The sequence below is a fragment of the Zonotrichia albicollis genome, chromosome 1 (genome assembly GCF_047830755.1).
Source record: "Zonotrichia albicollis isolate bZonAlb1 chromosome 1, bZonAlb1.hap1, whole genome shotgun sequence".
NCBI classification, from domain to species: domain Eukaryota; kingdom Metazoa; phylum Chordata; class Aves; order Passeriformes; family Passerellidae; genus Zonotrichia; species Zonotrichia albicollis.
The window spans coordinates 53,364,035-53,390,171 of NC_133819.1; the positions used below are offsets into that span (position 1 = coordinate 53,364,035).

The following is a 26,137-nucleotide window of genomic DNA, read 5'->3' on the forward strand; positions in this document are numbered from 1 at the left end:
TGTTCAGTGTGCAGTGGGGAAGCTAATTCTCTCCTTACTTTCAAACAAGATAGAAAATAATTAAATAAAGGGAATAAATTTAAGGTGATATATATTCTGTCAGGACTGCAGAGAGTTGGGATGATATGGTGAAATAGATCAGAAGAGGCAGAGATTTTCAGAACAGGGCATAAAAATTTAGAAATGCAATGTGTATTTATTTAAGTGGTATCTGTATGTTTGCCTTCACTTTGCTGCTTTGAAAAGTCTAGTCTCCAGTTTTAAAGAAATTTAGCAGTTGTAGGCCCCTGTACACCCCAACAAAAGAATATCATGGGATCTTGGACAAATTCAAATAAAGCCTACTATTTCTCATTTTAATGCTCTGAATGTCAATCTGAATTCTGCTGATGGAGTTGGCCCTTTTAGTGTTTGTTTTAGTCCTGATTTTTAGTTTTGCATCCAGTATCCACCTGGAAGAATTACAGTCAACAAAGGGAAAGCTGCTTCTTCATTTCTGTACTCTATTTGACATGTGTAGGTTTGGCTGTATGTATTAAAGTGTTGTGGGTTTGGGCTCGCTGGTATCCCAGATCTGAACCACTGTCTCATTGCTCATGGTTGAATTAATGATGTGAATGTCTAAGAAGCCATCAGATTCATAAATCACCAGAAATGAGAGGGATAACTCATAAAAGTCTTTTCCTTTTGTTTAGCCATTTATCATTTTGCTTGCACATTAATAAACAGAGCTCCCCTGAGGTAAGCCATAGGAAGAAAGATTTTTCTTCCTAATTTTCCTCAATCGTGGCCAGTAGATCACAAATGAAGAGAGCGGGCTTGTCACAGTGTGCTGGTGTCTCCCTCTACCCATCATTGATAACAAATAAATCCAGTGAAGTCCTTGTGGATAATTGTTTGTGTTTCCATACCAGGTGCCAGGTTCCCCAGCCCGAGGCTGTCGGCCAGACCGAGCCGGAAGCGCACGTTGTCCATTTCCCCCCTGTCTGACCACAGCTTTGACCTTCAGACCATGATTCGGACCTCTCCAAATTCCTTGGTCACCATTCTCAATAATTCTCGTAGCAGTTCGTCAGCCAGTGGTTCTTATGGCCACTTGTCTGCAAGTGCAATAAGGTAAGAATTGCATTTGCTACCTGAATTGTATATTCTCATTTATGTATCACACACACATACAAATGTGAACATATACTCATATCTTTATTTTACTTGTGGTTTTTTGGTTTTGGTTTTTTTTTTTTTGTGAATATGTGCATTTTGCAGTTTCTATAATGTATGTTAATTGGAGCTTAATTTAAAGTATAAAAAATTTTTTCTTACTCAGAAAGGTAACCACAAGGAACTTTTTGGCCTCTTGTTTTCCAGTGCAGGTAATACTTTGTCTGACCAGCAGGAACAGTGTGTGTTTGTGTGTCCAGTAATCTGTTTTCAGAGAAGAAACTCTAGGATAGGTTTGTGACTTAAGTCGCTTGGGTTCTTCTGCCCATAGATATGATGGACAGTGAAATGTTCCTACATTACAATCATCAGAAAGTAAGAAAGAGAAATGTGGTACTGTTCAATCCAAATGTTTGGCTGTAACTTTCGGGTGTTCAGTTTTTTTTTTTTCATGTTTTCATGTCTTGAAAGATTTGACATTCTTTGGCTAATTTTTTTTTTTTTTTTTTTGGTACAAGGAAGTACTGTCATCAGAAATGCTGTGATTTTCACTTGGCTGTTTCACTTGTGTGTGCAAGAAAACAGTCAGGAATGGGTGTTCTGGATGCAGAATAGCAGAGTAACAAATGAAGAGATGGACAGAAGTTGTGCAGAAAAGGGAAGCAAATAGGACACAAAGGAGAGGGAACTAAAGGAATAATGTAAAAAGAAAAAAGGGAGTGGAAGAAAATTAAGAACTGCACAAGGAAAAATGGAGATGCAACTGCAGAACATTTTTGTAATTGTGACATGGCTATATGTTAAATGAAAAAAGCTCCTTTGATATTCTAAAACAATATTCCCCACCTCTCCAAAGTGTCAGAAAATGCTGGGCTTGCATTTATAACCCTCAAAGAGTGCTTTTGGGCCCTGGCTTAGCAGCAGCTTCCACCTTCAATTTTCAATGAAGCAAAGGAGCAAGTCCCTGCAGCAGTTTCTTGAGATGGGGCACCCATTTTAGGCAAGGTTCAAAACATTACCAAGGTCATGGTTTGACCCCCTGTATGGGCCATTCACTTAAAAAGTCAGATTTGATGAGCCTTGCGGGTCCCATCCAACTCAGAATATTCTGTGAAATCCATGAAACACCTCTGTGGCAAAAATGACACATTTACAGCTTCAAAAATGGGCTGTGGGGGGGTTTCACTCCTGTAGAAGATGGGGCACACAGCTGGTGTGTTCGAAACCATGAGCCTGACAAACTCTGAGAGTGACAGCACTGCAAATATTGGCATTAGTGTAAGTGCTGTTTTCCTTTTTAAGCACTTTTAAATACTTGTGCTTCATAGCTCTGTCCTTGAGTAGCTGTGTGGTATCTCACAGGTACAGGTGTTGCTCTCAATGCAGCTTGGCAGTCAGTGGAGCCATGGTGCCAGCTGTGAAGCTCCTTAGTGAGGAATGTTTATGTCAATGCTGGCAGCAGTTGGACCACATATGTCAGATACATGGAACTGTGTGGAGCTGTGCTATCTGCACTGTCATTGGGATGGGATAGCACTTAATAACTAAACTCCTCTCCCATAGCTTGTAGCTTTGGTAAAGCAAATAGTGCATGAAAGTTGACATAGTCTCTACAGTGGAGTGAGTTTTCTCTCCTTTTACTCTTCCAAAGCAAGGCTGGAGTCAGATGAATAGCTTTGGTGAAAACAGTTGTGGAACTGGAGGGAGTTGTGGGCAAAGACTGAGTAAGGATGCTAGGGAGTGTTCAAAGTGAGTCTTGTGAACTGGTGTCACTGAAGAAAGCAATGCTTGTGTGACTCAACCTGTGGTTGAGCAAAACTTTCAGCCATTCCTGGTCGTACTTCCCAGGAATGCATAATACAAAATTTCACATGATTTTGAATTAAGATTTTTTTTTTTATTTTGATAAGAGTATGTCCATTCATCATGCAGAGCTGGAAATGTACACTTCCATTCTTCTCAGTTGAAAGGAAGGAAAGGGAGAGCTCTTCTTCCTGCTTTGCAACTCACCTCTGTTGGTGCCCTTTAACTTCTCCTGTGTGAACCTGTCTATATAAACCAAAATAAACAGTGATGTAAGGTATTAAACCCAAACCACATTTCATTGCCTTAATAAATTCCAAGACTAAATGCCAACAGGACTGTCAGCAAAACCTAATTTAATATTCACTGTCTTGCAAATAATGCATTCAACACAAGAACTGTTGTATTGAATAAAACCATAGGTTCATCCCATTTAAAATCCTGTCAGCAACCCTGACCAAAGTCTAGAAAAAAAACGACATTTCCTGGTTTAAAATGCCAGCTTCTGGAAACTTGCAGGTTAATGTCATCAGAGTTGCTGCAAGAAAATGGTACAATTCAGCAAGGCACTAGATGGAATTGCAAGACAGGAAGGATTTCTGTTTTCCATAGTATCAGTAGGATTAACTATACTTAACACTACATAGTCTTTCTACTTCTTGATGTTGTTTCCTACCTTTTTTAACTTAGTCCAAATAGTTTACACTTGGCATCAGTTTTCATGGTAAATACCTATCTAATGCTGAATATTTCCAAAAACCATCAGCAAGGTTGTTAATTTATCCAAATGAAGTTGGGGAAGAAGAGATTTTTCTTTTCAAGCTAGAAGAACGATTGCCTTTTTACTGGGAAGCTGAACTTTGCCAGGAATGTTGCCTGGATGGTACAGATGTGATCTCTGCTGTTTTTGAGAAATTGTCCCATTTAGCCAAGTGATAAGTCCTTAAGAGGTTTCTATTAGCATGTGTTAAATAAACTAAGCACTCAGCCTGTTCCAATCCAGGGCCCACAGATAGGAAGGAGGACCTTTCCCTGCAGCTGCAGCTCTGGTGCTTCCTTGGGAAGCCTGTGAAGGCTCAGCTGTCTGTCTAGCCATAACAGTTTTGTGAAACAGAAAGCAGTCTTTAGAGGAGACAGGAGTCAGCCCAGAAACTGTACAGGCTAAGCAAGTTGGCACAAAATACCTTTCTATAACACAGCATAGACTTGCAGCGGGAGAGGGGAAAGGCTGCAAAATAAAGCAGGCAGAAGCCGCTCATTCAGAGAATGAAGGTACTGCCCCCTTGTGATTGTGCTCTGATACCATCTTTAACTTCAGGGTTGCACAGTGTTTGTAGGACCCCTGTCTTCTTCAGTGCGCAGCCTGAACAGCTAGGCATCCTCTGTGGATCAGTGAGAGCCACAGGACACTGCCTCACTGTCCCAGGCAGCCTAAAAGAGGAGGGAGCCTCGTACCTGGTTGCTGCCTGGAGGGCAGACTGTGCTCTTGCAGCACGATTCCTGACTGATGCTGGGCTAAGTAAACTAGTCAGGAGTGACCATCAGGCTCAGTTTGTCTTCTGGAGTCCCAGCCTACCACTCTTAATTTTGCAGAGGAGTCAAATTGCTCACAGCCATGATTTGAAGATGCTGACAGCTGTTTTGAACATTTTGTATACTGTGTCATGTTAACTAGCCCAGATCTTCTTGACTGAAATTGGGCAACCCCAATGAGTGACACTTTCTGCCTCCATCTTTCTTTGATTCATGTTCCTGTTCAAAATGAATCCTTCCCCTTCACCTCAGAGGGAGGTTGAAAGCATTAATGTTTTGTGAAGCAATTAGATTATACAGTGATGAGCACAGTGGAGAAGCTCAGGAGGGTGTAAGTAATGATTTATTCACTGATGGTTTAAATACAAGGGAAGGAAGGTCTGTGGGCATTACTCTGGGCACAGAGAAGAAAAGTACCAGAGGGCCTCTTGCTGAAGGCTACTGTGTGTCTTGTGGACTGAATGAGTTAAGAATCATGCAGAGGGGAAAAGGGGTGTGCTGTCAACTAACTAAAAGCTGATGAGTCAGCACATAAAGATTTGGGCAGGTTTAATTTTGTGGGCTCAATGCCGTTTCACACCCATTTTTGTAAAGGTACTACTTGTGTTTAGAAAGTGTCTCCAAAGTGTCTTTGCATTGGCTAAAAAAAGAGGCCAAAAGATTACATCCTGTGCTTCACACAGCTTTTCAGCATTGGATCCTCTGTATGAGTACTGTGGGATGCTGAGGATGAAATGAGGTGAAAAGAGCCACATTTTGGTCTCTGTTTGTACAAAGCCAAGCACAGGAGGGCTCTGGTCTTTGACATGGGTAGATTGAATAATAAATACTAGTAGTAGTTCAGCACAATCCAGAGAGCTGGGCCTGGCGGGTGCTTTGCCATTGTCACTGGCAGTCAGTGCTGTGCCCTGACTGCTGGCTGAGTACTTGAAAAGGAGATGACACTCCTGCTGATAGCTAATAGTGGATCTGCTTTGGCACACCAGGTAGAGCTTCTACTTTGTGCATTTGAAAACACCTGGTTTAGGTCTCAGCTGGGAGAGATTATGCAGAAAGGAAATGTGTGAAGTAGCATCAAATGAGGATAATCCTTCATTTGACATTTACTCATTTGGTTACCTGCCTCAGTCCTGCAGTGCAGCACCCCTGCTATTAATCCTTTGTCAAGACGTACTTAATATTATATCTGCTACCTGTGACAATTATTAGACTTTGCACTTCAGTAGCACTTCTTTTTGAGAGACAGCATGGTTTAGAGTGAGTATAGAGGGGGTAATCACTTCCCATGATATTAAGAGTACTGATTCAAAACCTTTACAAAAGATTAACTGGTCTTTAATAAACACAGGAGGCTGGGACTTCATGTTCTATAAGATTTGAAATTTAGAACCTCTAGTCCCTCGGCAATGCTGTGATACCAAAATTACAAAGTCAGTTTTCAGAAAGTGATCTGAATTCCCTGTCAGATTCAAGGTGTTTAAGTCAGTAATTCCACCTACTACAAGAGATTTTCTTTGGGTCTAGGCAGATATAACTGTGAATATAACTTAGCTATCATCTCATAAGCTGCAAAAATTCAGTTTCATGTGAGCGCAAGAGCCCTTTGGGATCTCCTTGAAAGAAACCAAGAAAACACAGTAGCACTTTTTTTTCCCCCCATGTGCTGCCCTGCTTCCCTGATAGCATCAGAATAATTAACACAATGTGGTTAATTACAGCCAGGCCCTGGCTGCTTTGGCTCCTGTCCCTTTGCTCTGGGTTGATCTGAAGTCAGGGAACGGTGGCAAGGATACTTTCACAAAGAGCACTAGAAAGGGATAGCCAGGTTTGTAGAGTGAGTTTAGAAAGCAATGGATTAACATCAGTGAGGAAGACAAGAGTTGTGTTTCTGCAAGCAGGTATTGGATTCTCAACTATTTCCTCATCTCATATAAGCTCCTTGTATAGAATGATTGTTGTATAATGAGTCAGTGCATTGTAGCTAGAGATGAGTGACTAGATAATAGTTTTTCCAGCTTCCTTTTGCAAGTACAAAGAAAAAATAAAGAGAAAAATAAAAATAGACTTAAGATATATCCAAATGAAGTAAAAAGTTATCAACAGAGAAAAGTGAAAGTATCTTTAGCAGAGAGCCCAACAGTATAATTATAGACTCAATTAAAAAAAAAAGGAAGGAGTATCAGGTTTAAATTATCCAGTTTTTGAATTGAACAGAATGTCTCAGTTATAAGACAGGAAGCCCTCATGTTCTCAATCTTCCTTCTTTATTCAATATTTTATATATTCTTATTATGTCTCCTCTTATTCCTCTCCTTTCTGATGTTGTTTTCAGTCTGCTCCTTAGAGTTCTTGCATTGTTTTTTCTGCTGATACTGTCTGAAAGTCTCCTTCTACTACATGCAATAATATTCCAGCGGAGGAGCAGCAATTTAAATGCACCATGATTTTTTCAGGTTTTTTCTCCAGCCAATTTTTTTAACATATTTTTGCCATAGCTTCATGTTGATCAAATTTTCATTCCTTCATTGAATTCTGCATTGAGACAAGCAAGTGCTTCCTGTCATTTGTCTCAGTTAATTTAGAACCAGTGTATGAGTAGCTCTGACTCCATTTCAGTATCGATATGCATCTTGCTATCAGTATTGCTCATTCATCTAGCACACTGGGCTCTAAAGATAACCACTTAGCTTTCACCATGCTGCTCAAAATAATTTTGTCACATATGCAGATATAATTTTTTTCATTTCTCAACTCCATGCCCAGATTGCTGACAATTGCACAATGAAACAGAAGACCCCATCTGAGAATTTGAATCTAACCTTTACTTAAATCCAACTACTTAATTCTTACCTTTGATTTGTGTTTTAGACTGTAAATTGTAAGTTTGTATATTTCTGTAATTATATCTGTGTAAAAGGGCATGGTCAAATGCTGGTTAGTGAAATTTAAAAGGACATGTTTAGCATAACACAGGTAGAACAAAATACATTAAAAATAATGTTTTGCAAGAAGCTTGTTTTGATAGGACGTGTAGGATAAAGAGTTTGTTTATTATGTCAGCAATATAGGTATTTTGTTGTTTTATTATCACTCATTGGGATCTGCCTAAGTTAGATGCAGCACTGACTTTGACTGAAAGCCTTTCTTACAATAAAAGCTTTCTAATGAATTACTTGCAATATGTTGTAAATGAAGGCTTTGTTTCAGTTCAGACTGGTTCAAATTCAGTCCAAGTGTAAGCCCACTGAAACAGGTCTTACTATAACTAGACCTTCACATATGTGCAACACAGGGCTTTATTCTCCATAGTCAGGTACTGTGGGTAATCTAGAGAGGGGAATATAATGCTCCATCCTGCAATAATAGCTTCATTTCATACCTTCTTTCAAGAAGTGTGAATGGCAGAGAAGTGGCACAAAGTGAATAAAAGTGAAATTCACCAGTATTACAGAAAGTTGCATCTTTATCAGGCTCTGTGAAAGTATAACCATGCAGCTGGCCTCCTGCACAGAGCTCATGTAGATTATGGGAGGGTGACATTCAGGGAGATTGTTTCAGAGGTCACTTACATCTTGCATTAGAAAGTGGTGGATGTTTCTCACCAGAAGCATGAATGGCAAGAATTCTGCCTTTGGAAAGCGTAAAATCTAAGGAGCTGAGCAACATAAAGAATGCAGACTACACAGGCACGTATTGCATGCACATTTACAGGTAAAGGTGTGCCTATATACCAGTGAGATTATGTCTACATGCCTGGAAATCTGTGTGTCACAGATCTTGTCATTAAAAGTCCATTTGAAGCAGCTTGCTCCAGACTGGTTCAGTGTTACTCAAAGAGTTTAAACTCATTCAATGAACCCAGAGCAATATTAGTTCCAGGAAAGTTCTCAAGCCAATACAAGTGTGCTGGAGTTTAGCACTTCATTACTTCATTTTCAGACCCTAAAAGCAAGTACTAATTAGCACTTTGAATGTAATAAATTATACCAGTTTTAGAAGCCTGAAAGTGCTTAGCCATGAATTTAATTCAAAATTATGTTTGCTAGAAGTGGCATGAACTTCCATGGAGGGAGCACAGATAAATTATGCAAGGTACCATTAATACAAAGTCCAGTTAGGATCCTAAGGATTCCTTCACAGGAATAATCCAGTGAGAAGGACAAAGCTGACAGTGCTGTCTGAGCACATAAGGTTAATCAGTGTGGCCCCGTTGCTCTCAGTGAAACTATGCCATTTTACTCCGGATATGGCAATGTATTCATGAAGAAAAATTTCACCTAGCCTAGCAGATAAAACAGAATAGATAATAAGGCAAGCTGAAGAGAAAGTACAAACCACAGACCCTGTTAATTTTAAACTGGTAATAGAAAAGTAAAAGAAAAAAAGGGGGCACTGATGTATGTGAATTAAATACGATTGTACAATGATGGTTATTATTTGATGAAAACTGGAACACCTAGTAAAATACATGCTCTACTTTATTAGATGCAGGATATGTCTTTTTACCAATTCATTTAGATGCCTTTTCTCTAAGTTATGTGTCAATATTACAAATGCTGAGGGATGTTTGAAAACTAGTTATTTTTGAAATATTTGTTCAAAGGATTTCAAGTCTCATATGTGCATTCAAGATCACACTATGTCTGATTTCATAGTCAAAGTTTGGTATTGTTTTCCCCGTACTTAAATAGCAAGCCATAAAAACTAAGGAAGACTTTCCTGCACTTTGCCTACTCAAAGTGCAGTGTTGTCAGTTAAAAAAATCAGGGAGAGGAACTGAATTTAAAGCACAATTTGTTCTTAGAAAAAGTATTAGATATATTATGGGTAAATTGCTCCAAACAGAAGTGCATTTTATAGTCTCTCTTCCCGTAATGCTGTTTGGTTTTTGGGTTGTGTCTAAGACACTTGAAACAGTAAGAGTTTCACAAATCTGTTCAGGGCTGCAAGGCTGCCAAAAGATTTGTCACTCGTGTGTCCTGAACAATTGTCAACATTCACCCTTGCTGGCTGCTGCCTTGAGGACAAGTAGAGGACAGAGTTGGAAACTTCTTTTCACTCCCTCCTGTGTGTTTACAAGGAACATACATAATTCCTGTTTCTGCCAACTCAGACAACAGGAGATGGTTTTCTTACGTGTTGTTAATGGTTGCTTCTTATCTTCTGCATCCTTGTCTAAGGAGAACTCTCTGGCTTGTTTTCTTCTACGCCTCTGCTGAGGTCTAACTATGCTGACTGTCCACAGCTTTTCACATCTGAGTACGCAGTGTTCGTGGCGTACACATTGTTCCATACATACACATTGTTCCATCAAAAGATCTAGATCAACTTCTATGCATGAAGTCAGCTTATGCAGATCCTCTCAGCACCCATGGCTCAGCTCCCAGCCATGCTTAACAGATGTCTTGTGTTTTGAACAGAGGCTCCTACATGGCAGTTTATCATGGGATGAATGAAGCTGTTTCTTAAATTAGATTTTATTTTTTTTAAAAGCATCTAAGCATGCGAAAACCAGTATTTGATCACTGTTAACTTATTGTATTGTATAACCTACCTCAGTATTGTATTATGACCTACCTCAGTTGAGATTACTGTGTCTGTAAGACCCAGGCTTTAGGACAGCAGTTAAGGACTTGCTGAAGTCAGTCCCACTTCAGAAGTATTTATTAGGGTGTTTTCCTGAACAGTACTTGGGTCCATTTGTAAAACAGTAAAGGTCCTTGTTTGACTCTTAACAACTTTCTTAAGCAATTTATAAGGACTTCAAAAATCAAAATTAAAAACTAAAGGTGAAATCCTGGCCTGGTCTAAGCAAAGGATGAAAACATCATTGAATTCAGTGAGTCTGGGTATTCTTCCAACATTAGTAGCTTCCTACTAACCCTGATTTCTTGGTTTCCCTTGTCCACAGGTTTCATGCAACTCTAAGGGATAGTGAGACAAAGTGATGAGATCTGTACCTACTTGAGCATGAGTATTACATATATTGTAGGTCAATTGCTGCAATCAGAAGTGCATTTTAAAGTTAATTAGGTGTTATCATAGTTCATGATGATCAACTTTATTGAACATGTAGGCAGTCTACCTACAAATCGCTTACCTCTTTCTTGAACTGGGGATTTGTATTATTTGGTCTTGTTAGTGTAGGTCCCTGATGGCAAGAACGAGTGATGGAGGCTGTAGGGCAAACAGGGAGTGCCAAGGCTTTTCCACAAGTCAGGAGGGGCCTGCATGTCCCCTTGCAGTGCTGGTTGCACCTTCCCTCATGAAGCAATGTTAGGATTGTGAATGCACCGCCCAGACATCAAAGACCCTTCCAAGGCCAAAAGGCCTGAAGCCCTCTCCTGCCCCATGATCTAGGGGACACAGTGTGTCTCACTATGCCCCACGTTCCTGTCCAGTGACCTGGAATTGTTTTATTTCAAAAGCTGTTGGGCAGTTGGGGTACGACAAGGACAAGCAAAGAAAAAGATCAGAGGCCATATAGATGAGTTGAAATAGAGTTTATCTGTTTTTCCAGACTGGACAGGAAGAAGGTATAGAAATAATTTCAACTATTAAAAAAGGAAAAGAGTTTAGGGGGAAGGCAGATAATGAGTGCTGCGTAGAATAACCAAGTCTTGGATCTTCAGTTGACACAGGAAATACTTAAGATAGAGGATAGGAAACAAACTTTTAATATGGTAAACATAACATGATTCTATATGAATAAATAAAGATACCCCAAAGAAACAAATTTATCTTTCTGAAGTTTAAAAATGAAGAAAAAAAAATTAAAAACAGAAATAAAATCAGAAATATCCCACTGGGTCAAACTAGAGGTGTTACTCTAGTTAGTGTGTCTGTATTGGTTCAAACAGGGGATTCTATTTAAGAAGCACATGAACCCTCCTGCTTGTTCACTTTTGTTCTCTTTGTGCTCTCCCAGCATCAGTGTTCTTTAGGTTAGCAACCCCAAAGTATACACTCTTGCTTGTTCCCTTCAGTATTTCTTTATGGACCTGTTGTCTTTGGATTTGTCTAGTCACATATGAACCTGCTGGCTATGTCTGCAGCTATTCTAAAAGTCCACAAATGCTTTTTTTTTACTCTCTTTCAAGTTGTTCCCCTATGTCTTTCATTAAATGCTCCCTCATTAACATGCTTGGGAAGCTCTCGTCCTAAAACCTTGCAAAGGCAGAACCAGAAAGGGAAAAGCACTCAGATACTTGTGCGAGATTTCCATGCATCAGATCTTGCAGAACTTTGCATTTTATAATCCAAAGAGGGTGCCTTCAGAGTTTTGGAGAAGAAAATTACTGTGATACAGTGAGACAATCCTTGTAGTATTCACAAAATTGGAATCTTGTCTGCATTTTTGCCTCCTTAGGCACACCTATGCAATGTATAGGAAAGAAAGATTTTTTTCTGACTTTAATTCACAGATGTTTTGTGGTAAATTCCGCAGCTGTGACCAGAAAATGGACAACCTTGTTAGCAGGAAAGTAGCCACAAAGTAGCCACAAAGTTTGGTTTTGATTATAACGTCTGTTTTTCTTCTTGAAGTCTGTTCTTTAAAATTTGATGTGCTCATGTAATTGCAATGTAGTCCAGTGCCCTGCATTACCTCCAGTGAAGGGGGTTTGAGACTTTGCAGATGAGGAGAAGAGAGGCAGACAGACAGACTGACAGAGAGACACAGAAGCCCACAGTATGATAAATGATATCACTGATGGACTTCTCTGTCAGTGTATATGAGTTATTGAATGCTTAAGCAGAAATATTACATGTTTCTTCTAGCCCTTATTTCTCATAAAACTCAGCAACTAAAAAGATAACTGGCATGTAATTTTTAGTGGCCATATATGCTTTCATCTTCTTTTCAATTTTCTTTAAAAGTCTGTAAGAGAAATACAAATGAAATTCCCTCCAGTGGTGTAAATTTTCATATCTCAATAGGTAGATGGAAGGAAAAGATTCATAGTTCATTTACATTTCTGTGAATCCAAGCTTTTTTGAAAGTGGCTGGTGTTTTGGAAAATATGAACAATTGGGGCAGGAGTCACGTGTTCTTCTGGCATCTGGATTTTGGAAGTCTTGAGCTCTCCTTTTCTGAAATGCAGCCTCTTAAAACTGTCTTAAAATAAACATGACTCAAAATGAGGGCCCTGGAACTACTCATTGCTTTTGAAAAGCTGGTTGTTGGTTTTAGTAGTTCCAGAGTCTCAAAATTACTACTTTCAGGTCTTGTTTACTGCTTTTGGGCATGAATTTTAGGTGGTTCCTGAGTGACACTGCTGCACATTTACAAGCAGACGTTGTTGGAACAAACTGGACAAGGGCACCTCGTGCCGCTGTCCGCCGTCCCTGCTGATGCTGGCTGCCTGGCTGGGAAGCAGTGTGAGCTTGGTAGGGCCAGGAGGACATAGGGGATCACATGGGGCTCTTCATTACAGAGATTCCCCATCCATCCTGTATTCAGGAGTTGCTGAAGAAAGTGCAGTGAGAAACTTTGGGAAGGAGGGCAGGAATCCAGGCCTTCCCTTCCCAGTAGAGCACACCATGCCAGCAATGTTGAGGGTTTTGATTTACTTTTCTTCTTTTTGGCCCTCAGCATTAACTTTATTGTATGGTTTCTGAAAGGCAGAGAAAGACCTACCACCTTCTGTTCTCTTCAGAACCCTCTGATCTGTTCAAATCAGAAAAATCCTCCAGGCTGCCCAGTGACAACACCTTGCATGTGAGTGACATTAAACCCAGCCAGGTCAACTTGCCTTATGAGGAGCTCTCCAGAAACAGCTAGAGAGAATTGTTATTTGAAGGCAGATACCTGAGCTATTTAAGAAGTCGCCCTGATGGCTGAACCATTGTCTCCATTTCTGAGTTACTCCCCTTGGCTGTGCTGGCTATTCCTCTGTTCCCTCACAATCACCTTTTCATTTCATTCCGAGATGTTTGAAGTTTGGAGGTACAGGGAATGAAGTGCAGGTTTTCAGGCTCCATAGGAAAATCCTAAATACCTTAGACTCAACCATTGCTGATGAGCACAGGGTAAAAGAAAGATACTAAAGAAAAGAGGATTCCTCCTTCACCTAGCACATCTGTCCAGATGTGTGTTAATGCATCTGCTGCTGCTGTCACTGTTTTCCAGTAAGAACCTCTTGCTAAGATGATGTCTGTCTCCTCTGTTGTACTTTACAATTTTGTCAATGCCTGGTTTAGCATCCTCTTTCTGGATACTGCTTGTACAGTGTGAAGACAGATGTAGATGACAAGGAGATCTCTAGGAGGTAAAATCTCTCCCTTTGGTGGAGGCCCTTTTAATTTATGTGGGTAGGGGAGTAGCAAGTGTACTTACTTAATGTTTAACCACTGCCCTGCTTGAGTCATACAATTGTCTTTTTACCATGTAGGCTCAGAAGGACATTACCAAAGTTTTGCAAAGATAGATATTGTTGTGCATGGTCAAATGGAAAAAAAAAGTCAAAAAACCCCCAAAATTCAACCTTTATTTCCAAAGGCTGCTGTGTGCTTGGAACTGCCAATGAAATCAGCCCATTTATTTTTTTCTTTTAAACTGACTCATCTGAAGGGTGAGAGTGTCCTAGGATTTAACCACTCATAGAGAAATAAAACACCTCATCTAAACTGTTTGCACGTCGTGTTTGTTGATCTTGGTGAATTTGACAGCATCTTCAGGATGGTGCCGTCTAGTGTTTGAGTGTATGAGGTGAACTCACAGGGTATGTGTGGAAGCAAAAAACACCAGGGTGTAGTAAAGAGGCTTTGTTTTCCACCTCATCTGTGGCAGTGTAATTGTGTGGTTTTTAATGAACAGACCAGAGTAGTTACACTTAGCAATGTTTGTTCACTAAAAAGGAAAAGGGGTGTTAAATCATTATGTTCTTTGATGAATGGCTTGTACACTGAAGAATAAATTGAACAAACTGGCATAGAGCTCAGTGAACATGAAATCAGCTATTAGAAGAAAGCTTGTGAACAAATTCTAAGCCTGATATGCATCTTTTGATTAATGTCCTATTAATCATCCATAGTGGCTACCTTAGCTAAGTCGTGCTGTAATCATTCATGGTTGCTTACAGGAACACTAGCAGGGACTATAGAGCTTCAATAACTGAATATTATTACTGATTTCTCCCTAACTCTTGCTGTGAACAATTACTGTTTTCACTACATTTCTGCCTCCCTTTATTAGAAAGAATACAATGCAGAATGAAAAGAGAGTTCCTCAAAGACCAGTAAAATTCTCCCAGGGTATTCTTAATGATATTCCATCCTAAATGGGCAAACTGTTGTAATGCAGAGTTCTCACCAGGAATAATAGTAATGTAATCACATTGAAGCTGTCTTTTTATGGATTATAGTCAAACAGACAAAACGTATAGTCATATTAATGAACACAGAATTTCTGAAGAATTATTACTTAAAATGGTTGAAATTATTTTGGCTTTTTGTATCACAGTATTTTCAGTTAATGCACTTAACAGCAACAGCAATTAAGACTCCAGACTGTTAATTTGGACAAATTTGACATTGGAAAAAGCCTTGATTCTTGGAAGATATAATGTCCACACCCCTCTTTTCTGAGACAAAATGTTTTATATTCCTGTGGCTTTTTTGAGCTTGAACTCTGGTAGTTCAGTGTATTTTTTTTTAATTAATGAATATTCTTTTTCTTTTTTATTTTTTCCTTTATGATTGGAAGCTATTGGCAGATATTTTCAGGAGGATCTCTTACTCCTGTGTGTGAAGATTTAGTTCCACACCATTTATTTCTCAAGTGTGACACAAAGAATGCTTTTGCACTAGCCACAAAATAGGTCCTTAGATGGCAGTGTAATTTCCCCCTAAGTCACTGTGGTCTGGGAAATACGGTGAAGTAATGAAGTGATGACAGGTATTAACATACATAATGGGCTTTAATAGACATTTAATGTTGTTTAACTGGAAGAAGGAGAAGTGCTTTCCCATTGGAATATTTCTACATTGGAAGTCATTGATCACCAATTTCAGAGGGGAAAGGTTAATCCATCAGTTTCTGTAACCAAACGGCGCTGATGGAAATTCTTTAGGTGACATTCTGGATGAACTGAGCTTTCCATCTTTGCAAACAAATGAGTGATATGACAAGCATGGTGTTCAGAACACATTTAACCAATTGATTTTCTCTCCTCTTGTAATAAGATCTAGAGACATATGAAAAAGTGTAGCATGAGCCAAGATTAAAGGAACTGCTTCATACACACGAACATAGGGGAACTGCATTATCAATAAAAGTACTATAAAGCATGTAGGCACCCATTCTTTTTCTTTATATAAAGTTTGTTATTGCAATAAATAGCTATTATTGAACTACCTGCCTTTTATTTCAGTTTTTCTGAATTTTATTTCGTTCCACTTTCTGTGGTTTCCTGGTAGAGGTTATGAAAAAATGTTATGTTTTGTTATGGTACCATTTTTGTACTCACTAGTAAATCCAGGGCAACTCTGGATTTAAAATCAGGATTTATCATCCTTTGGGGCATGAAGACGGATATGAGGGGGAGGGGGAAATCTGGCTTCAAGTAGTTTAAAGGTATCAAATATATTTTAAGGTTTTAATCTGTAAAGTTCCTTACTGTAATGATCCTCATCTTTTTCCTCCCTCTTCCCTCCTTTTTCTCCCAAATTCAGCCCTGCTCTGAGTTTCACATACCCTCCTACACCAGTATCCCTCCAGCAAATGCATCAGCAAATTATAAGTCGTCAGCAAACCCTAGGTTCAGCCTTTGGACACAGCCCTCCACTCATCCATCCTGCTCCAACTTTTCCTACCCAGAGACCTATCCCTGGCATCCCCAGTGTCCTGAACCCTGTTCAGGTCAGCTCTGGACCTTCTGAGTCCACACAGGTGAGAGACAACAAATGAAACCTTTGTTTCCCATTAATTTAAAAATTAAATAAATGGCATTGTCTTGATGGCAATTAATCACCGCTGTCACTGAGACCCTTTGATAACAGCTTTCTTGTAGCTCCAGTGTTTGCAGCCACTTTATTATGAATCACAGGAGTGCAGTTGGTGCAGTTTCTGATTGGTAGTGTGCTTTTTAGTCCTCATAAATATTCCAGTCTAGTGCAGCAGCTTCTCATTCCATACTGCCTCTCCTTGATCTTATACAGGAAGCTAGTAGAGGTGGGGAGCAGGAAAAGGGGCAAAACACATCAAAACAGCAATGTCTCAAAGGTTAGCAGCTTCACCTTCAAATCAGGCTGACCCTAGGATAGACAGGGTCATATTCTGCCCTCCTTGTACAGCTGTGAGTAACCTGAAGCAAGTCATTCTATGAGCAAGAAAGTAACTCAAAGACAGAGAAGAGGATTGAAGTTTTTTTTCTCTGATTTGTGCCAAATTGGACTTACTGAGTTTGAATTAATCATTTCAGTAAGGTGTATTATCAAAGCTGGGAATGAGCGGCAGTGAATCAAGCCCCTAATGTGGAGTTTATCACGGTTTGTGATTTGCCTGTTATTAACTAGTGCTGTTTGTTTCTGGATGACCTGGGATAGGTTATTTATCAGTCTGGAAGCTGTTTATCTCCTGGCTAGCTTTTACAAATATAGAGGAAGAACATACTGCTGTAGAAAACATATTGATTTTTTTGTGGGGTCCCTGCAAGTTCAGATATCTCTAAAAGATCTCTGGATTCCTACAAGATCCATTTGCAGGTGTAGATAATGGTGTTCAGTCAAGCAGAACAAGAGAAAAACAAGATTCTGGCCTGTTTATGTCAACTATTTTGCTATTAACTTGTGAGAATCCAGGACTTCATCTAGGATTTTTTGGCTGAGTCTCACGCAAGCATTCAGTTCTTCTTCCTATCCACCTATTATAATGGGAAACATAGTGACAAAGCTGAGATCTTGTGTGAAGATAGTAAATGCAAACCTTTCCTTCAAGTGTGAAGAAATAAATGTTTCTCTTGTGTTTCTTTGAGCATGCAGGGATTTTCCTTTTCAAAATTGCCTTTCCAAAGTTGTCATTATGTGGAAAATCACCTACCTCTCGCTGCTCTGACAAAACTAGCACTGGTTTGTAGCAAGGAATTGCATCAAATGCTCCCCTTCCCACTCCCTCCCTCTTCTGCTACCAGGCTGAGCAATGCAGCTCTTCCTTGAGTTAAAGCTATGTAATTGAAGAACAATGTTATTGCATATCTAATATAATTAACAGTGCAGCTTTTCCATACAAAGTTGCTGAGCAGATGCTACGTTATTTTTGTTTGGAGCCACATATTTATCACAGTCTAATTTTGTCTTCATCTGGGGGAAAAAAAAATCCCCCCCGTCTGCAGCAGAACAAGCCCACAAGTGAATCTGCAGTGAGCAGCACGGGAGACCCCATGCACAACAAGCGCTCCAAGATAAAGCCTGACGAGGACCTCCCCAGCCCAGGAGCAGGAAGCATGCAGGTATGGCAGCCAGATTCCAGGCATGAGCCTTCCCTCTTGCTGCTGGGGTGAGAATGCACCTTTCCTGTGGCACACAGGCTTTCAGGCTCCTTGCACTGTGTGTGCTGCACACACGGGCAGCCTCGGCTCGCAGTAGCCAGGTTCAATGGGAGCAGCTCCTGGGGTGCAGGGTCTGTGGCAGGATGAGGGCAGAGAGGAAGGAGAGGATGGAGAGGCACCTCTGAGCAGTCCGAGCATGCTCAACACTCTGTTTGCCATGGAAAAGTGAACAAGAGACATTCAGGTCTTTATTAAGGACATGTTTTCTGTTCAGCAAAAATACTTAAGGCCACCTTGACTTTTCCTGGGTCTTAGTGCTGTTCTGCACTGAGGCCCCTGTGTCAGGCTCCAGTCTCGTTTGCAGTACTTTCTATACCAGTTAATGCCTCTGGTTTTAGTAGAGTGACTCTTGATTTACAGTGACTCAGGGGAGATGAGAATCAGAGCCTCAGTCTTGTGAGTGAATCCATGAAAACAAAGCAGAGGTCTGCCTAAATCCTTCAGCGGGTTTGAAATGGAAAAATAGCAGGAGTGCATAATCTGAACCAAATGTTTATGCTAATATCTGACTCTTACTCTCAGCAAATAACAAGCTGGCAAGAATGAGGCAACCTGATGAACTGGTGGTGGGAAATCTAACCCCTAAATTAGATACTTTTGCTCCCTGCTCACCCCTTTTATGCACATGTTAAGGGCAAGAACAGACTAACAGATAACTCAAAAATTACCAGTCTGCTCTTGAAAAGGTTTTAGCATGCAAACCTGTTACTGTTCTAACAATGGAAACACACTGGATTACTGGTGATCCAGTTTCTGTCCAACCCTAGTGCTAAAATCAAATTCCAGTTAATTCAATACTGCCTTTCACATTAGTGGTGCCACTGAATCATGAAAGCCAGGTGCACAAATAACAAGCTGCTTAAATAAAGCCAGGCCATTATGAGTTATTTTAATTGAAATGTAAAGGATACAAAGAATGTATTTTACTTGTATAGTTTGCAAATGGCTTCTGGCTTATCAGGCCTGTTTTGGGCTTCTGTATTTTGTAGAATGTAGTAGCATAGTGGAGTGAGAGTAAAATAATCCTCCCTCCCCTGCCTCTTCCACACACACACACACACACCCCCCCATCATCTTTCTTTTAATGCTGAAGTAATTCACTTTTCTTCCTCCTCAGTTTCAGAATTTCCTCTCTCTTCTTCTCACCCCTGTTTTTTTTGCTCTCTCCAGGAACAGCCAGAAGGAATGACCTTGGTAAAAGAGGAAGGGGACAAAGATGAAAGCAAACAGGAGCCTGAAGTGGTCTATGAGACAAACTGCCACTGGGAAGGCTGTTCCCGGGAGTTTGACACGCAGGAACAGCTAGTGCATGTAAGTTAATGGTATTCAGGAACTGGGTTTTAAACCTACCTGACCTTTTTCATGGGGGTCAGCTTCTCTGACCCTATGCTGAGTCAAGTTTCTTAGCTAACAGAGCTGCAAACTGGAGAGGGGTTTATGAGTTTCTGAGAATAAAGAAAACTCGAAGCCACAGTGCTTGACCTGTTCAGTCAGCTAAAGCTTAGTGTAAAATTCAATAAAGTCTTCCACAGAGATTGTAATGGCTCTGATCCTGTAAGCCAGCAAACGCTATTTTGAGTTAGAGACTTTGATAGTTATTGAGTAATAGTAAGCTGGACATGAATGATTATTAACCTTTAGCCAAGTTTGATTTTTTTCTCCCCAAAGGGGCTGTAACAGTAGAAATGGGTGAGGGGAATTTTTTCCCTTCCCTAAGAGAGGTTTTGCTATCAATTTACTGTTGTGTGTAAACCGAAAGGGATTATTTGGCTAAATACTTGAGGATTTAATTACTTCAGTAATTCAGCAAAAGCAAACTGTGGAATCTTTTCTGTACTACACCAAATATTAATTCTGTCTCCCTTATTTTTTATTGCTCTCCCAATACAAACCTCTCCCAAACAAACAACTTGTACTGTTTGGTAGTATTGTAAGATAGAAAGTGAGCAATCAAAATTCAGATGACAACCTGACAAGTACAATCCCTTGCAGTTCTAACCTCCTTAAGTAGCAGCACCTCTCCTATTTACTGGCATCATAGAACATATTGAATACTCTGAAAAAAAATGGAATTCCTAGTACAGAACAGAGAGAAACATCCTCAGCAAATGAGCAGTGTGACAGAATTGTATTTAGTTTAGAAAACTGTCTAATACTTTACTGGAGATCATGTAAAATCTATTAGAGAATGTGGCTAGTACTTCTGAAATAACTAGTTGAAATATCCACTTTTTCACCCAAAATAAATAAAAACAAACCCACCATATATTTCCAAGCACTATGCCAAATGGTAAGCTTATCCTGCAAAGCTGACTTTAGTAAAGCAATGTCAGCTTTCACTTTCTGTACTGTGAGAAGCTCTTGGTGTTGCCGTTACTCATCAAGATGTATTTTCAGGTTCTTGTTATTATTAAGTAGTAGCAGCAGTAGTAACAACAATAATGATACATGAAAGACTATCAACAACTAAAATAATATGAAAAATGTGACATTTTCCCAAGAATTCTTTGAGACATTTTGCACATATAATGCCCTAGCATTTGAATTGGCCAAGTTGAAATGTGAGGAGAAACTGTTTTGGTGTCACAGTACCTTTTGGGGAAGAAATGCCATACAAATGGCTTCTGCAGGTGGTTTGACACATTTAAATTAAAAGATCAAATGTTGGTCTTTGAATTGAATCTGTGCAAACAGACCAAATGACGTCATATGGGGCTCTGCATAGGCACAATGTTTATATCTGCTAGCAATTGTAAGGCTGAAGCTTTATGAAACCTGGGGAACCTTTCAGTATTCAGAAATTATCCCAGTGATGATAACAAATAATATATACAGAAATATATGAAATAAAAGAGAAATCCAGAATAAGGGTGCCCTTGGCAATAAAAAAAGAAAAAGGATTTTTGATGTTCCAGGTGTAAAATTTAATGAAAGTCCACTGAGTATGTTAGCTAACAGCTTGTGTTTTCTATTTTAAAGTGAATTAAATTGACAAGGTGGTAGTTTAGTTCTTCTGGAGTGTAATTTTAAAGTCAATTTGTTGGTTTTGGTGGGATTTTTATAGCGAATCTGCCTGCATTGTAATGGTCAACAGCAATACTGAAAAAAGTATATTTCTTATGCTTCTGACAAATGGCAACATCTGAAGCAAATTTCTCTAGACATAGGAAAGGAATATAAAAAAGTTTTTCTATGACATGGAACTCTTTTTGGCAGGGCTCAGGATTCAGGTGTGTTATGATGGTGTTTAGATTACAAGGTGCAAGACTTGACTCTATACCCTGAAGACAATAAATTCATCATGGCAGCCATCACATTTAAGTAGCACAAATCATGCTGCAGGAGTCAGCGGGGTTCAGTGATGGGGCCACGGTTTGTGATTTCTTCTGCTGCTCCGGCAGAGCCCCGCTGGGGGGACTTGAGCGAGTTATTTCTGCCCAGAATTGCAAAGGGCTTTAGACATCTCACTCTGTTTGAAAGCCTGGCCACTCACCCCAGTCTGCCTTTTGCACATTTTATCTGCCCTTGATTGCCACAGCCCTCTGATGTTCATCTGCAGCAGCTGGGGATGTGAAGTCTGGTCTCAGCAGGGCTTCATGGAAGGGCAGTCCTGGTTTTGCTTAGGTGTGTCACTCTGGCAGAAAGTGTTCTGTCCCTGAGCATTAGGTCCTTGAAAATCTGAGGTGAAAAAGTGATGTGGCTCATGGATGCCTCCTATCGAAATACTGTAGGTAAATCCAAGTAGATGTAAATTGCTCTAGCTGCATTAAGTCAGTGTCAGCACAGTTCTGAGTGCTGTGTGTGTGCCATGAGCCAGGCACAGGCACAGGCACGGTGTGTGTCTCAGGGCCCATGCACATGGTTGGCTCCACAGCCCTGACACTGGTAGCACCTGGTGGTCTCACCAAGCCCAAAGCCTCTCAAGGTCAGGCACTGCTCAAGCTTGGCAGGAGGAGTGCCCCTGACACGGGTCTGAGGTCTTTCACCCTGGAGCTCTGAGGCCACGTTCTTCAGGCTGTTTGTGCTGTCAGGGGCTACCTGATCTGGCAGCAGAGTTCTGCCACCATGCCTCTCCTGGCTGCACGTGCTGCTGCTCTCCTGGTGATCCCCAGACCACTGGCAGACTCAGCAGGGCCTGAGCTGCTCCAGCTGAGCTTGAAAAGCTTGAAGGTTTGGAAGTAAGATGCTGGACAGGATGTCAAAAGTGTAGATAACCATCCGGGTTTGTTGATTCTGCTGTGGGGTAGTAATCACCAAGGCAGGGGCAACTGGCATAGATAAAGGTAGTAAAGGCTTAAATTGCCCTAGCAAGACTCATCCAGATAACATCTGCCATCTTTCTGTACAGTTGTAACCATGCATAATAGCAAGAGATCAGACCCAGGATGTCCAATGGCACAGGACAGTGTTATCCAAGCCTTGCTTCCCAACGCACTGAAATTTTGGAGGAACTGTGGTGTTAAGGGAAGAGATGCTGCACACAGTTCATGGTATAGATGGCATTACTCCTACTATGTATAGGAAGTATACACAAGCACATGTGCATTTGTTTTGAAAAAGATAAATATGAGTTTTATATTCTGGTCTTTCTGTCCTATGTGGATAGCTTTGTTATTTCTTGGGGAACTTTGAGACATAATTTACTTTGCAATCAACTCTGGTTGAATCAGCATTACAAAGTGATATGTGGCTTAGCATGTATGAAATGGTAAAGGCAAACAAAATCTGTGTCTAAATATGTGGTATCGCTTTAGAGCAGAAACTGCAGTGTTGTGCAATTTCAGTAGTCAGCATTTGATATAATTTTCTGCATTTCTGTAGTAAAGTCCTGCAGTTATTAGTGTAAAATATAGGTGCCACTGAAAGTGTTCTTCGGTCCCAATGTTTTCTGACTGAATTTGTAAACAGAACCTGAGCTGCTATGAATAAATAACTGAAAAGCTAATACCTAAAAGAATCATTATTGACCCACCCAGAAGGGTCTGACAGTGACATTTTGGCACAGGTGCTCTTATTTTCAAGTGATATGAGCCACTTAGAATTCAGCATGCTTAAATTTTCATGATGCATGCACCAAAAGGCAAGGTGTTAAACCATCAGACGCTCTGCCTTATTTATAACACCTATCCATCCTTCCTCTCCCCCCTCCTTCTCTTACAGTTAATAGAAAGATTCATGATTCTTCATGGTTGTCTATCTAGCGTCTGACAGTACCGACTGCACTGCTAAAGCAAGTCACTATCTATAATTGATATCCTTCTATGGAATAGGGTACCGGCTGCAATTGAAGGGTTTTGCTGAAAGCTTTTAAATCCTGACAAGTTCTGCCCTTGTTCTGGTTGTTGCTGAGCTGCACTGCTGAGATCCCAGGGTTATTTGAAGTTGATGCAAAGGGGCACGTGTGTTGCACATTAGCAAGGCACAAAGTTGGCGTGCCACGTTGGAGCTGCCACTGCATTCTCCCGCCAGGTAGTCTTATTTACAGTGCACTGCTCTCCTGGAAAGGCTGCTTACATTGATGTTTGAAATGTCTATTAGAGGTTCCTTTCTATCCCTTTTTTCTTTCTCACAAAAAATTAAAAGAACGATCTTATTTATTTTAAAGCCTCAGTTTGCTGCTGGGGTCTTTATCATTCAGCTGTTTAATTAATTTCTCTGCCCAGCGAGATATTATAATTGGGCTTAGCTGAGCTCAAGTTTGTTTTAAATATGTGAGCGCCTAGAAGCTAATAAGATATTGTATATATTTATAAATCTGCTTTTTGTTGCAGTTTGTCCCATTTTTTCCCCCAGAAATCAGTTAAGAATAAAATATTGCAAAAGGGCTAGATGCTAAAGATAAAAGTTTACTTAAGAAAATTATCCTTCAAGGAAATGACTGATTGTTAAATATTAATACAATGGCAATCAGAAAAACGCAGTGCTGCCTATTTCTCATCCCCCTTGCTGCGTAGCCTTGATGATAATTATTTTTTATTCAAAAACATGCTTGAAGAACTGTAGAGCTATTTTTTTTGTTAGTGTTTTCTCCTGAATTTTACAGCAATAAAATTCTTTCATTGTTGCTACATTTGATTAGATGAGATCAAAAAGCCCTAAACTATCAGCAGTGGCTTATATTTAGGATTCCATTTGCTGAGGTCTTCCTGCCTGTTTGCAAAGCCTAGTTGACTGGAGCACTCCCCTGGCAATCCCCTGGGATTATACTTCTCCACATGGTTCCCTTATTGCACCAGAGGGCAGCTTCTTGTGTTTTTCAGGTACCCCACATGTTCCCAAGGCATCACAGTGCACTGAGGGTACCCAAAAGAACCATTACATGCAGTTCTGAGACTGGAGTTTCTTAATGTTCTTGCTCTCTGTTCCTACAGAAAACAGTGGGTTCAACCCTAACCAACAGAATTTGGCCAGTGGCAATCTACACAAACCCCAAACTGTGCCCACATCCAATCTCTGCTTAGATTTTACAGCATCTGTGAGGTGCCTTAATCAATCCTGTGCACCTCAAAACACTTAAGAACATCGGGAGGTAGGGAATACACCACTCTGAAGGACTAGCCCCCTTTACGCTGGGTGATTTTGGATGCCCAGAATAAGGACTCTCAAAGTCAATAGATTTGAAAGTCTCATTTTCTCTGTTGCTGTGCTGGCTTTGGCCTGTGGCTTCTTCTTCCTCAGTTTCTCTCCTGTAGAAGAGCTGTAGGTAAGGACTGGAGAGAGCTTCACCATTCTTCTCTAAACAAAGATCCAGCTGCAATAGGAGGGTAAACCAGATTAAAGCAGCTCCCCTGAGTATCAGGTACAGTGCACCAGACCTGTAAGTGACCCTGAGAGTTGCACATTGCCTGCCATTGAAGGGGGAGAAACTTCCCTCTAAGCAAAGAACCCCAAAGCTGCCAAAGCCAAGCAGGTGTTGGATGCAGCTGTCGGAGTAGGCATGTGCACCTAAAGGGAGGCAATTGCACACATCTGGCCCAACAGAGAGATTATCGTTCATGAATTAGTGGTCTCTTTTCTCTGGGTCCTGCCTTGCAAACTAGTTGTGGGACAGGTGAAGTCCCAGCTTTGTGAAGCAAGTCCCTTACAATCCCAAATGGGTGTAATTACACATCCCAGTTTGCATACTTCTCAAAATACATTCAGGGATTTACGTAATATTTAATTCTTCTTTGCAGAGGCAGTTTTTGGTGCTTTTTCATTGCAGTTTTGTTTGGCTCTAGCACAGTAACACAGAGAAGCCTCAGCCCATTCACAGGCTCATTGTGCGTGGCAGTGACAGCTACTGCCCTGACAGGTTCAGGAATGTTTCCTGTAAATTGAAAAGAGTAAAGACTAGATAAGAACATGAAATCCATTATAGTAATAATTTTTTCCTGACAAAAGGAGAATGTTTTACGTACAACAGCAAAGGGGGTTCTGTTGGTGGTTTTATTCTATTTCATCTTGTTTTATTTTTTACTCACTGGGGTCTGGACCCTAACTCATACTTGGGGAAGGAGTGCTGTGGACAAAAGAAATCCTCTCTTCAAGTGAGACAAGCCCAAAGCTTGGGCTGAAAGTTGGAACAGCTTGAAGAAGGCAGGGAGTTATTTCAGTGGCAAGCAAGTACCATAGGAAGGCTTTTTTCAGTTTGCCCACCCCCTAAATATATTTGATCTTTGTAGCTGTGAGGGTACAAAGGAATAGAAGAAGAGGTTATAGCGAATAATCATAAGAGACATCTGTACAGAAGTTTTTGGATTTTGAAATCTCTTCGTCATTACCTGTTTAAAGGCTGATTTCTAATTAGGACACCACCTTACTGTGTTGGATTATAAGCTGCTGAGCCCATTCTTTTGAACTGTGCCAGAATTGTTGAATTGTTTATAGGCCAGCAATTTATTAGATGGCATAGCAAAGCTGGTAAGCAGCTCTGTGCCTTTGAGAGCATGTTCATTCTCTCTGGGTTTCTGTCTGGGTATCTAACACAGTCTTGTTTAAATTAAGCAAGTCTTTAACCCCCCATCAGAGGTGTGCATGTAAGGGCTGTTGGGTTTTAAGGTTAAGTAACCATAGACAGACCGCACTGCTGTTCTGGAGCCTCAGTAGCCCCCAGG

The 26,137-nt window shown here is 40.4% G+C and overlaps 1 protein-coding gene across 3 annotated transcripts in view; it reads left to right on the top strand.

Moving 5' to 3' along the window:
* The window catches only part of GLI3 (GLI family zinc finger 3), a 201,911-nt gene that overhangs the window by 146,940 nt on the left and 28,834 nt on the right, over positions 1-26,137 (top strand). For 2 of the 3 annotated variants that reach the window (XM_005486993.4, XM_014267034.3), the window contains 4 exons: positions 915-1,116; positions 16,168-16,384; positions 17,826-17,942; positions 19,212-19,352. In XM_005486993.4, coding sequence (XP_005487050.2) covers positions 915-1,116; positions 16,168-16,384; positions 17,826-17,942; positions 19,212-19,352 — 677 coding nt within the window. The remainder of the gene's footprint in view (positions 1-914; positions 1,117-16,167; positions 16,385-17,825; positions 17,943-19,211; positions 19,353-26,137) is intronic. The other variant, XM_026793419.2, reaches the window with a different exon arrangement.